The sequence below is a fragment of the Hypomesus nipponensis genome, chromosome 2 (assembly GCF_054491055.1).
Source record: "Hypomesus nipponensis isolate SF chromosome 2, ASM5449105v1, whole genome shotgun sequence".
Lineage (NCBI taxonomy): Eukaryota > Metazoa > Chordata > Actinopteri > Osmeriformes > Osmeridae > Hypomesus > Hypomesus nipponensis.
Window position 1 is genome coordinate 10,081,380 of NC_140362.1, and position 14,620 is coordinate 10,095,999.

Sequence of the window (14,620 nt, forward strand, 5' to 3'; positions counted from 1 at the left end):
CCAAAATGCACTTATACATGAATTTATTTATTTTTATTTATTTATTTTTTTACAATCAGGGCCACTGGAACTCTATGCCCTATGACTAGGAGACAGGTGCCAGAGGCTGATGGGATATTTTTTTTGAAAGGCCGTGTTCATATCTGCAGCCTGAAAACTGGGGAAGATAAATCCATGATTGCTCAGCAGTGCTAACCAAGGCATCCAGGACAGAGATTCCTATTGACATGTGTTTGTATAGCAGCTGGGGCTAGCCAACCACTGCAGCCAGTTCTGTCAATATCCCCTCAAAGTGCAGTCGCAGTGTTCAAACTGTGTTGGCCTAGCTTCTGCTAGCCTCGGTTCTGTTCCACTCCACCAGCTTGTTAATATCTCGCCAGCCTATATCCTGTTGCCATCCTCCACAACTACTTTCTCTCAGTTGGTTGCTTACTCGTGGATAGTGACTCGTTTGGCTACAAGTTGGAGTAGCCACGATTTTGAACAGCAACTTTTTTGTCTCATACACGCGACGCATATGTGACCTGTGTATGTTTCTGTGTCGTCATGAACAAATCTTTCAAATTGCAGACTACGTTAAGACTATAAACTCAAAAGCAAACAGGCCATTCTTCACAGAGCTGATAGGTAGAGCTACCTATTAGTGCTAGCTTGGCTTTTCTGCTACTAACGCCTCTCCGACTCAACCACTCTCTAATGTTGAGTTCATTAACTAATCAACCCTATGTAAGCTCCTCTCAGAGAGCGATATCAGGCTAATGAGACTATTATCCTCAATGGATGTGACTCCTCCTTTTGTAACAAAGGTACATAGGTAATTTCACTTCTCCCATCCCCCAACTAAGGATTTGGTTGAACAACTCCACAGGAACAGTGGACATTGTGTGATTTTGTAGTCTTGTTCTGTCTGTGGAACGTACCAACCTACTTAATTGTGCCTGTACCAGGGAGGGATTTCAGTGTGAAAGTGCAAGACAGCTGTTATGACACAGTGAAAACTGTTCGTACAGCTGTTAACTATTCACTCAGGGAGATTAGTATGCAGAAGTAGCCTATGTTACTCTGAGCACTGCTTACAGGCATGCACATATTACAGCCTTTAGCCCTTTGTGTTACAGTAAAGATATCCTCTCAGTTGGACTGGCTCATTATTGCCTGCCTTTTACCCCCATTATGATCTACTGTAATCCACACCCTGTCGTGTGTGTGTGTGTGTATGAATGTAAATGTGTGGGGAGGTTTTGGGTGTTGTTGGTGTGAGAGATGACTGGAGTCTAGTCAACTAGTAAAAATCCTTAGTCAGCTGCTTTAGCTAAATCCTACTGCCTTTCCCAGTCTTACTCCTAGCCTCCTCCCCGCTTCTCTGTGTAAAGGGTAAACCTATGACAGCCCCTTCTCCTTCCCAGCTTCCACAGAACTGCAAGCAGGGCCATGTTTACATCCCCATGCTCACCCAGCCAATCAGAACCAGACCCTGGACTTTGGCTCCTGGGTGAGGCTCAGCTTGGCGGTTTTCGGATCAAATGACCTCCCCCGGGTCCTAGCCCTGGATGGGTTGAACAGACCAATATGTTGAGGAGATAATATGAGTTTGTTGCTCTACAAGGCGCTATCCCTGCCCTGTCGGCCTCAGGACAGGAAGATGAGAAGTCTTTGTGCCAGGAGAGAAGGAAGTGACACAGGAAAAGGGGGAGGGCCCAACGTGCCAGGAGAGGACAGGAGAGGGGAGTGACATGTTGATGACTCACTGGGGCGCCTGGGAGGAACGACACATTGTCATGCCCAGGATGTGAGGAGAGAGAGCACAGGAAACACCGGGCTTGTGTTGTTTCAGAAAGAGTAGGGACAGAGAGAGAGAGAGAGAGAGACGCCGAGAAGGGAGAAGCAGGCTCACACGTCAAATAGAAGAATGGAAGATAAGGAGAGAGAATGAAAGTGCGTAAAAAAAGAGAGAAGAGAAATCGAGCGGGAGAGTGTTTGTCCCGTTCTCAGAGGAATGTGGTTGTTGTGACATTGAAACCAAGCGCACACCTTGTGGGCAAGGCCAGAGGGACCTATGCAGCTTATGTAGCAGCCTGCCTACCTGAGCTGCCATGTTGTCAGAGGAGAGGAGGAGCAGGAGGAAGGTCTCTGACCGGGACTGTGATGTGACATGTGACTGCTGGCCCTTCCTCCACACAGGTAGGACCCACAACTGTTTTGGGACTACGATTTGGGAGTTGGATTTCATACAAGAATTGGGCACAAGGATTTGGGGACTAGGTGTAGGACAGACTTCGGATTAAATACATACTGATTTTTTTCATCCTCAAAGGTAAATTGTGGACCATTGAGATACCTACATCAGGTTCCATACCGTTTAGAGTCTATAGGACAGGCTTGCAGGTTAAACATGGTGTTTGACGTGACTGGGTGGACATGTGACGACTGTTAACTAGCTCGTAAACAACTGCTTGGCTTCCACTTCAGTGGTCGTTGCAGCGTCGTCTTGCGTGCGTTGCTCACATTTGTAGCAACCCTGGGTCCTGCTGTTGTTCACTCAATCTCTGATGATGTTGTGTGGGAATGCGGTAAAAGTGACATGTTGTGACAAATGCCTTCAGCTTCACTTAACTGAGATGTATGTTTGCGTTTCTGTACGTACATGACATGACACTTCCGGTTGGAAATGACAAGCAAAAGGTATACAAAGCATGAACACAAAATATTTGATTGTTGACCTTGCGGTCGGATAAATCCCTCTGTCATAAATCGTTCTTGTATGTCACTTTGTTTGAAACATTAAGCCCTTTCTCTTAGGTAATCTAAAGGACGGTCTATTGAGTGATTTGTGATCCACTTCTAAAGCCTGATGCCCCTCTGAATGTTGTTCCAGTGCTCTCACAGTGTATTAAAAAACGTGCATTTGCAAAAGATTACCAAGAAGCAGTCATCTTTGTATTGCATCCTTGAACTCATTGTCCTCCCTTTCTCCCTCCCTACCTCCCTACCTTCCGCCCATCCTCCCTCCTACCCTATTTCTCTGTTCTCTCTCTCTTTCTCTTTTCCAGAATATGACAGACAGCTAGCACCAGCCAAGGGCGGCATGGCATCTGCGTACATGGAGCCCGGGCTGAACCACACGCTGGGCTGCGGGTTCAAGTCCCGGGGTGGGCCCGGCATGGAGCGCCCGGCGGCCAGCATGGACCGCGTTCTCAAGATCTTCCACTACTTCGAGAGCAACAGCGAGCCATGCACCTGGGCCAGCAACATACGCCACGGAGACGCCACCGACGTCAGGGTAGGGCGACCACGCACGCACACACACACAGAACTTTGCAGTTGGTCAACCATAGCCCTGTGTCTGACTGTGTCGGGTCCTCATTGATGCGTGCCAGTGATAGATTCTCTAAGCTGCCTGGACACGAGATGCAAAGCTGCAACCCTCCTGAGTGTCCAATCTATCACTACCAGTCAGTCAGTCAGTCCCAGGCACACTGCGCTGCCAAGCTCGTCTCCTTAGATCCTCTCAGATAAGTCACAGCGCGTACTGGGACTCGTCTTGTCTATGCTGGGGGATCCCTTTGTTGAAGTGCACACACACACACGCACACACACGCACATACTACCAACTTCTTGACCCTCTTGACTTTGTCTCATGCTGTCACTCAATAACCATCGTGTAGGACAGTTAGGACTCCGGTCTGTCAGCTTTGCGTCTGGTCTCCTGTGTGCCCCCTGGGGGGGGGGGGGGGGGGGCCTGGGGCACAGGAGGAGACCAGCCCCCCTTCTAAGCCTCCATCCATCCCTTCCTCCCTGTCTGTCTGTCTGTCTGCCTGGTGATGTATCTGTCTGCATTCTCAAGATGTAGAATGACTCTTACTCCCTACTTATCTCTGTCTCTGCGGTCTAAATCCCCCTTCCTCTGACATGCTCTCACTCTTTCTCTCTTCCCCTCTCTTTTCCCCTCTGTCTTCCCCTGCTATCTCTCTCTCTCTCTCTCTCTCTCTCTCTGTGTCTGTCTGTCTCTTTTTCTGTCTCTCTCTTCCGCACTCTCTCCCTTTTTCTCCCTCTCTCTTCCTCTTTCTCTCTTCCCCTCTCTCTCCCTGCCCCCTCTCTCTCCCTGCTCCTCTCTCTCTCTCTCTCTCTCTCTCTCTCTCTCTCTCTCTCTCTCTCTCTCTCTCTGTGTCTCTCTCTTCCTCTCTCTCTCTCTCACTCTACCCAGGGTGTCATCCAAAAGATTGCAGACATCCACAAGGTGAAGTGTGTATCGTGTCTTGGACTCCGCCTCAGCCACCTGCTGTCCGGCGAGGTCCACTGGCTCCACCCAGACCTGGGCGTGTCCCACATCAGGGAGCGCTTTGAGCAGCAGCACCCCCTGGAGGAGTGGAGGTGAGGCTGACTTACCCACGTTTCCTAGCCGATGTTTAGGTTTTGTGGATGTCAACTGCAAAACCATAAACACACAGGGCTTATATTTCCCTACTGATCTACATATTTTCATTTGGTTCCACTTATTTGATTCTGGTCCACGCATTGCTATTGGAAACTAGGTTTTGGTCTCCTCCAACTGTCAAAGCAGCTAATATGGTTGCCTGCAACACTTTCAGCTGTGTTCAGCTGGGAGGAGACAGCAAGAAACTTCTTCTCATGTTTAAATGGATTCAGTCCGGGGGGCAAGCTCAAGGGCAGAAATATGCCCGGGATATATAGTTACTTTTGTTGCCATGGTGATGTGCGCAAGGCAGCAGTATGGGACGTGTGATGGTTTGGGGTGTGGAGAACTGTTCTGGTCTTCTTGAATGTAAACCCATAGCCTGCTTTTGGAGGTCTGGGTGGCATCAACATTCAGGAGCAGCAAGCGAATGAGTTTGGACAATTTTTCGTTTTCAAACCAACCTGGCGCTCAGACTCTCCCCTGCGGCCTGATGTCCAGCAACGGCAGCATTTATTCTGCTGAAGCCCTCCCCCAACCACCGATAAAAGGAAACCTCATACCCACTTCCCCAACTGTAGTTAGGATTTATCAACACCGAGGGAATCTGTGTGTTTGGCCTTTAGAGCGGTGGTGGAATCGTTTTTCGATGCAATCAGCTCTTTTCATTTGACTTCAGCATGACTGACATTGTCAGTGGTCCCTAAGAGGCTGGTCTGTGGGGGCATGCAGGGAGGATTCTTGAGCAGGGGTTGTAGCTATTCTATCTGAGCTCCGGTGAATTGAACCTGATTGGTTTCTCAATTGCACATTGGAAACTGTCCATCATTCCAGCTCCGACAGAATTAGATTAGCCCTGCCGTTGACTCGTCGTGGTTGCTTAGGAGTATTGTGCATGTGTGTGTTACTGTTTTGAGTGTATTGCATCCAAATCTAATCTAATGTATTGTCTGTGTATGCGTGTCTGTATCCGTGCACGTGGTGTGTGCTAGTATGTATCGTGTGTACGTGTGTGGGTGCGCTCATCCTTCAAATGTAATTAGAGACGATTTAACTGCGTGTTTCCTTCACCCCGTATGCGTGTGTGATGTGTGATGAGTGGATGCTGACAGATATATTGCCGAGGGATGTCGCGACATACTTAACATCTGAAATCATTGAGATGGCCGGAAGATGCTTTCGGCCTCTCCCTTTGCAGTGAGCCCTATGCTGGTCTGTTGAGTTCTGTTCCCAAACGTATCTGTGTGTATATTGGGTGTGTATTTAAATAGCAATACATATATTTAAGAACAGTTTGAGGTGAAAGGAAAGGTTATTTAATGTATTATGAATTGTAAAAAGAATCACGTTTTGCATAGTAAAGGCATAGTATTTCTACTTCCCTGAGCCTTCTTGAGAATACACCATTAAATCAGGGATGTGTCTAATGATAAGCCTACAAACTTTGAATTTTCGCTCTTACTTAATCGGATTTGTAACGTTAATGTTCAAGTTCAAGTCTTTTATTTGTCAGGTACACAGACCAACCAGGCCCGTCACGGAAACGCATGAGGCCCCGCCGCAGAATAAGCTTGAGAGGCCCCCCCACCCCCACCCCCCGCGATCAACTGAACTTTTTGGAACAATCTGAAGAGCCGTATAATACATGCAAGATATCAAAACTCAAGCTTGTCTTGTTAGGGAAATCACAAAAAAACGCTCAAACAGAGCATATGGCATATGTTACAACAACATAACAAATTACGAATAGGTCTACATATAGTCGATACACTTTCTACAAGTTTGAATACACATGTGCGCGTCTTTTTGCAAATCTGTGTGCAAAGTCTTTTACCACACTCTTTACATCTAAACTGCGCGCACGTTCATTTTCTATGCTAAGGATGGCCAGACCTGACAGCCTCTCCTGTGAGATGGAGCTTTTGAGATATGTTTTGATCACTTAATTTCAGCTTGGAAAATGACCTTTCAGCGCTTGCGACAGTCACGGGTATTGTCAGAAATAATTTGATGGCCGGGGCTACATCAGGCACACTTGATAGTATGGAGTTTTGTTTTATTATTAGCGTGTTCGCTAAATCATAAATTGAGCCACCTCACTGCAGCCTGGCTCCTCACTGCTGCCTGACTTCGCTGGACTTGCAGAACCTTGCCGCACGCCTGGCTCTCCCTTATCCTCTGTCACAGAATATGATTTAAGTGTCAACGGTGAATGGGACTATTACTTTGACGCCCATAGAGATCGTAACTAGATCGTTATTGTAACTTTGATTGTTTTTTGTAGCCTATGTTTAAATAGTCAAACGCAATCGCTGCAACTACACGATACTGTCGCATACGTTAGCATGTTTGCTAATAATGTCAGTTATGGAATATTTATAATTAAGCATTTTTCTACTTTCTCTTTTTTGTAATTTCACGTTCAACGTTTCATGTTGTCAGCTTGATAGGAAGTCAAAAAAGGAACAAGAAGGCTAATTTTCCTGGCTCTTGGAAAGGAGGCTCGCACAACACAGACAAAGCAGTACAGCTGTCGAAGTATAACGTTAGCTACGTGGTAGGCTACAGTAATGTTAGCTAGCTATATACAGCAAACAGTAGGCTACAATACCTGTCTCTTCTGGCAGATGAGTGCATCCTTCACCGGCTGGTCGAAAAAGTTTGGCATTTAATTCAGAAATGTTCTGTTTTGAATGCCGCTTTTGGGCACCGCTTTTAAATGTACGTTTCATTTTTTCTACGCGACAGTTAGCTAAGCTACCTATTTGCAGCGGGCTCGCCGGTCTGTGTGACCATCTGACCTACTTCATCACGTCACTTACCTAGCTAACAAAGAAAGCACAATTAAATATACTTTATTTTTATATCAACTCTGGAAACACAGACAAGACAATAAGACATCCCATGTAATTCAAATTGGATAAAAAAATGTACAAAACGGGGGGCCTGCCATGCGAGGCCCCCCATCCCTGCGAGGCCCCCCCGCGGTGCGGGGGCTGCGGGGGTAATCTTTACGGGCCTGAGACCAACACAAGGTGAGACTGGGCACTGACATTCTTAAGACAACGCAAGCACCTGGCGTAACATAACATATACCAACCCTAGTACTAAAACTTCCTAAATATAGCCTACAGATGACAATGAATAATACACTATACTAAACCTAAATGCACATAAAACCTATTACAACCCTATAACCTATTCTAACCTAGGTAGAGTACAGTACAATAGTGCAAAATTGCAGATCAGTGACATGCAGTAATGGACATGCCTGTCGAATTATCTAGCTCTGTATACATGTTTTAAAAGGATGCTAGTAAAAACATAGCCATTTGTCCATCCAAAATTAGATTTTTGTCCATCTACAAATGCACGAGGTGTACATGAAAAATAAATATTGTATCGACCGATGCCGTATATTTTATGACAATCGCAGCCTATGCCGGTTTTCCATCCAGCTCTGGATTATTTAGTTCCGTCTCTACTGCCTGAGGTGGATTCAGCTGTGCTATTGTTAGCCCACTCAGAGAGCTAGTGGCGCTAGCTCTGGGGAATCTCTCTGGGCTCTACCCCCATCCTCATTCATTATAGAAGGAAATCTTTTATTCAGTTGTTCTTCCACAAACCGAAATTCTTTTGTTGGTTGAAAAGAGGAACCCCTAGCGTTCAGAGAAAAAAACCCACACACGTACAATAAACTCCCAAATCGAGGCTGAAGATGGCCCAGTTCTTTAGATAGAAGGAGCATGGCTGCTGTCTTTAGTTGCTAGGCTGCTGCAGCTCTCCTGGGGTTCACTTGCTTTCTGGCCACACACGCCATGACGTACTGGATGACCTGGCGTTCCTCAGAAATCTCCCATGATGAACAGGTCAAAAAGAAAGCTGTACGATCGTGTGTGTGTACTTGATCCTCTTTTCATCTTCCCGCCATAGGCATGTTGGCACTTGTTTTATTGTGTGTGTAGTATCAGTGTATATTTTCCACGGTGAAAAAGAACTTGTCTTTAGAATTTGGAATGAGAAGGCTGTGTGAGTTGATCGCCTGTGTCCACATATTCCTACCGGCGCTCTTAAAGCAATGAATGGGAACTGTCAGGCTGGCTTTCACATTCCAGTAACTCCTGCCCTCATGTTTGCTTAACATCAGGGCTTAATATAGCACAGCACTTTGGCGCCTTCTGAGGTCTCTCTGATGATATTTATTTTTATTTTAAAGAACTAGCAAAGGAACACACACACACACACACACACACACACTTATACTCAAACACATCTACATGCACCCACAAGCTCAATGGCTACCAGTCAGCTGGGCTCTGAGACCCAGATGAAGAAGTCTCCCTCTTCTTCTTCTTCTTCATCCTCCTCTCTGCCGCCTTTGATTGTATCCATGTGAAAGAGAAACCTCCGTAAACCGCGGGATAATGACCACATGTGCCGTCTTGGACTGACGTTAACGACACAGATCAGACAAAGCCTGGAGCACGAGACTCACAGACTGTTTTTAATCAACGTAACACAGTCGGCTGCCTAACATGAACTCGTCCTTGTTCTCCTCCGAGCACAGATTGGAATGAAAACGATTCTTTTGATTACAAACCAAGAAGAAAGCCTCTTCTTCAAACCTCCTTTTTGTCTGTTCTTTATAGTGTAGCCTCTGACAAAAGAAAATAACACATTTGCCACAACACAGCCTTTTGCTTTGCTTTGCTCTTGCACTGAACCCTAGCCTTCCCTGCCATGCTGTCAGTCTTGCGAGCATCGTGTGACTCTTTTGTGTTCCCAGGTATGAACTCCGGATACGCTACCTGCCCAAAGGGTTCCTCAGCCACTTCACGGAGGACAAGCCCACGCTTAACTACTTCTACCATCAGGTGAGAGACAACATCACGCTCCACTCTCCATGCAAAAAAAAAAAACTAACATCTAAGAAATTCCTTGCAAGATAGAAATTAAGAATCTCTCTTAACTGAGTGGTACTGTAACATTTCTGGGAGTAGGCAGGGTTGTTTGCACAGGTTTATCAGTTGACTGTAACCTGACGGGGTCTGGAGGCTGTGTGGAGATTAGGGAAGGGGTCAGCGGGTTTCTGTCCTGCTCCGCTGAGAACCTGTTAGACAAAGACCTGACAGCAGAGAAACAGCTCCAGGCTTCCCTTCTGCTAGGGACGATGTGTGCCCATGTCAGCATGAAATCCCTCATCTCCGATGCCAGAGTCGCACTAACTAGCTCAACCGAAGCCGGAGGTCAGACTTCTCCGAAAACATCCTCTTCATCACTCGTCTTCTTCCTTAATCACGGTGTGTTGCTCCCTCACCGCTGGATTCCACTTGAAATAGCCAGACAGTGTCATTTTCGAGGACCTTTCGTTCTTTTGCGATGTGAACAGTTGGTGCAATCCTCCCGTATCACCTGGCAGGGTCTACAGCAGATAGAAAGCTCAGTTGCCTATACCACTGTATGAATTCTGTCCATTCCTAACTCCTTGTGCTAGTGGTCTGCGTGATGAAGACGTGATGCTGACGTGTAAATGCCTAAGTCAGTTAACTTCTCACTGCTGACCTTGGGCCTATCAGAGCAGCATACAAGATTCTCTCTATCTTGTTATTAACGTCAGAAGCAGGTTTGTCAAACTAACAATGACATGGTTTACTTTCCTCAGGTGAAGAGTGACTACATGTTGGAAATAGCAGATCATGTGGAGCAGGACATTGCACTGAAACTGGGCTGCCTGGAAATCAGGTAAGGTCAAGAGGTTTTGAATAGTCTCATTTTGCATGACAAATACCACACTCAGACTTAAATGCTCACAGTGAACTTGTAAAAATACGCTGCCATATCTGACTTTCGTCTTCTTCTTTTTCTCTGCATTCTAGGAGGTTCTTTAGAGAAATGCCAGGGAACGCACTGGACAAGAAATCAAACTATGAATTACTAGAGTAAGTTGTCTTCTTACTCGACAGTGTGTACAAACATGTGATTTCTGTTACACCTCACATCATTGTTAACATATCCAAATAGATGTGGTATTGATACCCTACTGACAACATTGTTGCTTCGTTGCCCACTTTGACTGACCAGTTAGTGTTAGTGTCTGACATGTCTATTTGATTATCTATTTTACTCTGTAAAAGTGTGATACAAGTAAAAATCTCTTCAAAGTCTGTGTTGTCTTAAATATGTCTTATTATTATTATAATGTAGCAGCCCACTGCTGTAGTCATAACTCCACTCATGTTGTGTACAGGCAGCCTCGTCGGAATCTGTCACTTCATGCTTAAAAAAAAAGTATAGCTGGCTATATGTGGGTCAGGCTAATGGTTCATTGATTGGCCAGCTTTATAAAAACAAAAAAAGGAAAAAGAGAGACTGCTCTTTAGTAAATCCGATCCTCAGTTCAGTCAAGACAATCACGTATTAGATTTGAGCATTTATTGTTACATGACATGGACATGTAGATTTAACTTTGGCGGAGTGGATGATCTAAGGGAAGCACTCCCTGCCTCTTCGATGCAACACATACATACATGACATATGAGGCAGGGAGCAATAGAGATATAATCCCCCTGGTGGATAGAACATACAGACAGCATGGGGGAGAAGGGGCTGGTGGAGGGCGGCAGCAGCACTGATCATACAACAGCCGGGGTGAGTGTGTGCGTATCTGCGCGTCTTTTAAAGACGCCTTATCGGACGTGGTCCAATGGATATTCACTGCTAACATCGGTGTGGTAGTGAGCGTAGGAAAGGAAGGTGGAGTAAGATGCCTTACGTCCCCGACAAATGGATGACGTGCGCTGCCCGATTGCCCTGCCTGAACTAGCTGCGCTTAATTATCTCCAACTGTGTGGTTATGTTCCCCACCACAGACCTCACAGGCCCCCTGGTGGGTAATAGCTGTTACTCCACAGGGGAAGTGCTGTTAGGTGTCCTGACGCTAACAGTTAGCCTAGCGCCAGGACACCTACCTGAAGTCCATTTAAACGACATTAACTACAATTTACCCCAACACAAGGCCATTAAGGACAACACATTTTGTCTCATAAAGGGAAATTGTCTGGGGAAATTGTATTAAAGAGACGGTCAACTCCAAACAGCAGGCCTGGTGCCGACTCTCCTAGTTTGTTTCAGAACAGAGCAGCCTCAGTAGTTGTGTCTTTTGGTACAAAGCTTCTATCTGATGTTTTGCCGTATGCTGTATTCAGCTCTATGGCTTGCATTCTTGGCCACTGAGGATGGTGGTGTAATTTGAAAGCTGAAAGCAAATGATGGTTTGCAAATACATGCAAATTCATTGTAAATATTCCACTCTCACTCTGGCAGGTGGACATGTGCAACCAACTGAAATAAAACTGAAGCTTTCAAGTCATTTAACTCTTGTTTTTAGTGTTTCTGTATCAAACACATAAAGATGATGAAACGGAATGACAAATGTGTCCTGTCTCTATGTTCTCTTGTGCTTTCATAACCGTCCAGTGCTTGTGCTCTTTTTTTCCACAGAAAAGATGTGGGCTTGAGAAGATTCTTCCCTAAGAGCTTGCTGGACTCTCTGAAGGTAAGAAGAACTGGAGCTCTTTATGTCACTGACCTGCCCCAAAGGCTCAGCCATTCCTGAGGACGCAGAGAAGGCTTCAATCTGAGTCATTATAACTGGCTGGCTGGCTAGCTAGCTGACTGGCTGGCTACTTGGCTGGTTGGCTTGCTAGCTGGTTGGCTTGCTGATTGGTTGGTTGGCTGGCTGAGTGGGTGGGTGGCAAACAGCCTGTGTCTGACCTGCTGTCTGTCTGGTTCTCAGTCCTGCTGACTAGCTAAAGAACTTACTGAACTGCTGGTTAAAGTCCTTGCTGGATGATTTGCTATAGAGCTGACTGGCTGGTTCAACTAACCATTTTCACCCAGTCTTTCTGGACAGATAGGAGCCCAAGTTTAGCCTGGGTGACACAGCCCCCTGGTGTCAGATAGAGGCCGAGGCTGCAGTGTCATAGTGTTGGTGGTCTGGTCCCCCTCGTCCTCCCCAAGATTCTTTGCATCTCCATCTTTAGAGGCCAGCTGGTTTTTCATAGCGTAGAAGGTAGAGACCTCACTTGTGTTTTGTTTTTTTCTCTCTCTCGCTCTCTTGTTCTCTCTCTCTCCCCCCTTTTTCTCGCTCTGTGTCTCTCCCTCTCTCTCTTTCTTCCCATACCTCCCGTCCCGGGGGAATACGTTGTGTATTCTAGCTGCTTCACTGGGTCTTCCCCTCCTATTACAGAACTAGAATCTGCCCCGAGGTCTGTTGTTCCAAACAAAGTGATTCTGTCTCTCCCATGTCTGACCAGAAACATTTGTTTACACAGCCCCCCAAAAAAACTGATCTGTGACGAAGCGTGTTAAATCAGGACATTTAATCTTTCAACGTTGCTGAGTACCCAGTCGCTCAGAAGGCCTTGATAAAATGGTTTAGTCTGGCTTCCCACATGCACTCTGAACTCAGACCCTGTCTCTGTTGTCAATGTGGATTCTCGTTGTTCAAGATGTAGGTGCTGCTGTATTGTACTGCCTGCTAACATAGTCCAGTCTGCTCATGTGCTTGTAGTTGAGGTCTTAAGCTCTGTGTGTTTGATGATCCATGTTGGGGAGACAATTAAAGATGATGTTTGTCTGACTCTTAAGTTGTAAGCATAAATATGATGTACACCCTGAGGTAATTAGGAGTGCATCTTTGTCAGGTTAGGGTTGGGCAGGGTAGGGTAGAGATTTGAGCCTAAATGGTAAAATAGTGGAGGAACAACAAAATACAACATATTTCCCAAAAGTGGATTAAATGTGTAAGTGTAAATCTACTATACCAGCATCTTTGTCCTGGGTGTTTTTGCCAGGATGTTGTGCGCTCTACTTGTAAAGAGACAAAGATGAACGATTTTCAATTGACATCTCCTTCAGAGCACATTCACGGATCCTTGTCCTTTGAGAGATTACCCCAACTGTTGTTACCCAATTAGGCGGATGGTAATAGATGCCCCAAGCTAGCATAAAGAAAGATGCTTGTGGCATTTCCATCGTTAACGTCGCCGTAAATGTCCTCAAGAACGCAATTAAGAATGGAAATCGAATGTTAATTGGATTCAGTTGGAAAAGATTTGTGGGATTTTTGCAATTTCTTAGTAGGAGGTGTCAGGTTAGGCTTTTGTCTAAAATCCCAGTAATAAGAGGGAGGCTTTTGGTGAAAATGACACACAATACACAACAATAACTGACAGGATGGGAAACAAAAATACTTATTTTAAGGGGTTTATCTGTAAACATGACATTATCATGTCTCTCGCATCAGGCTAAGACCCTCAGGAAGCTGATCCAGCAGACCTTCAAGCAGTTTGCCAACCTGAATGACGAGCAGAGCATCCACAAGTTCTTCGAGATCCTGTCCCCCATCTACCGCTTCGACAAGGAGTGCTTCAAATGCGCCCTGGGCGTGAGTGGATATGTAAAAGATTTGCTCTAAGGAACCTGCCACACTCTCTTACTCTGTTTGTAGTCTGCTGGTAGACCACTGTGAGGCTGTATGAGAAGTGTACTGTAGCACCACCTGCTGGACTGTTGTGTTCTGCCCTCCCTGGCCTTGGTCTGTGGTCATGTTAGATAGAATATAAACATCTGCCTTACTTGCTCTTAGTGTAATAGATTATATTATATAGTATGCAGGTTCTATTTCAGACATTATTAGCAGTTTGAGTGGATTGGGTTAGATGATATTGCATGTTTTACTTATGCTGTCATCTTTGATCAGATCATGCTAATAGATTGCACATGCTGTAGAAAATTGTAGAAATGGTGTGGTTTTATGAAAGACCTCACAATGCGTCTCTCTCTCTCGCGCTCTCTCTCTCTCGCTCTCTCTCACGCTCTCTCTCTCGCGCTCTCTCTCTGTCTCTCTCTCTCGCTCTGTCTCTTTCTCACCCACTTTCATTTCTACCTCCCTACTGTCTCTCCATTTAGTCGAGTTGGGTCATATCTGTGGAATTGGCCATCGGCCCTGAGGAGGGCATTAGCTACCTGACAGACAAAGGCTCCACGGTAAGATAGAACACTCCCTCACAAACACACCCATTATTTCATTAAATTATGAATATATATTCTGTCATTCAGGGCTAAATCCACTTACTGTATACTGCTGAAGTATTTGAAGTAGTATTTGAAGTATTTAATAGTTATTTGTAGATGTTAGGAGGT

General features: G+C 45.6%; 1 protein-coding gene across 1 annotated transcript; it reads left to right on the forward strand.

The window, feature by feature from the left end:
• The first annotated feature begins 1,679 nt into the window (after nt 1–1,679).
• LOC146300703 (focal adhesion kinase 1-like) lies at nt 1,680–10,578 on the forward strand. Its single transcript, XM_084704718.1, has 6 exons — nt 1,680–2,181; nt 3,051–3,280; nt 4,205–4,371; nt 9,201–9,288; nt 10,077–10,156; nt 10,291–10,578. Exons 1-6 carry the CDS (start codon nt 2,094–2,096, stop codon nt 10,355–10,357), a joined length of 720 nt encoding a protein of 239 aa, XP_084560844.1. The 5' UTR covers nt 1,680–2,093; the 3' UTR covers nt 10,358–10,578.
• The last annotated feature ends 4,042 nt before the right edge of the window (nt 10,579–14,620 follow it).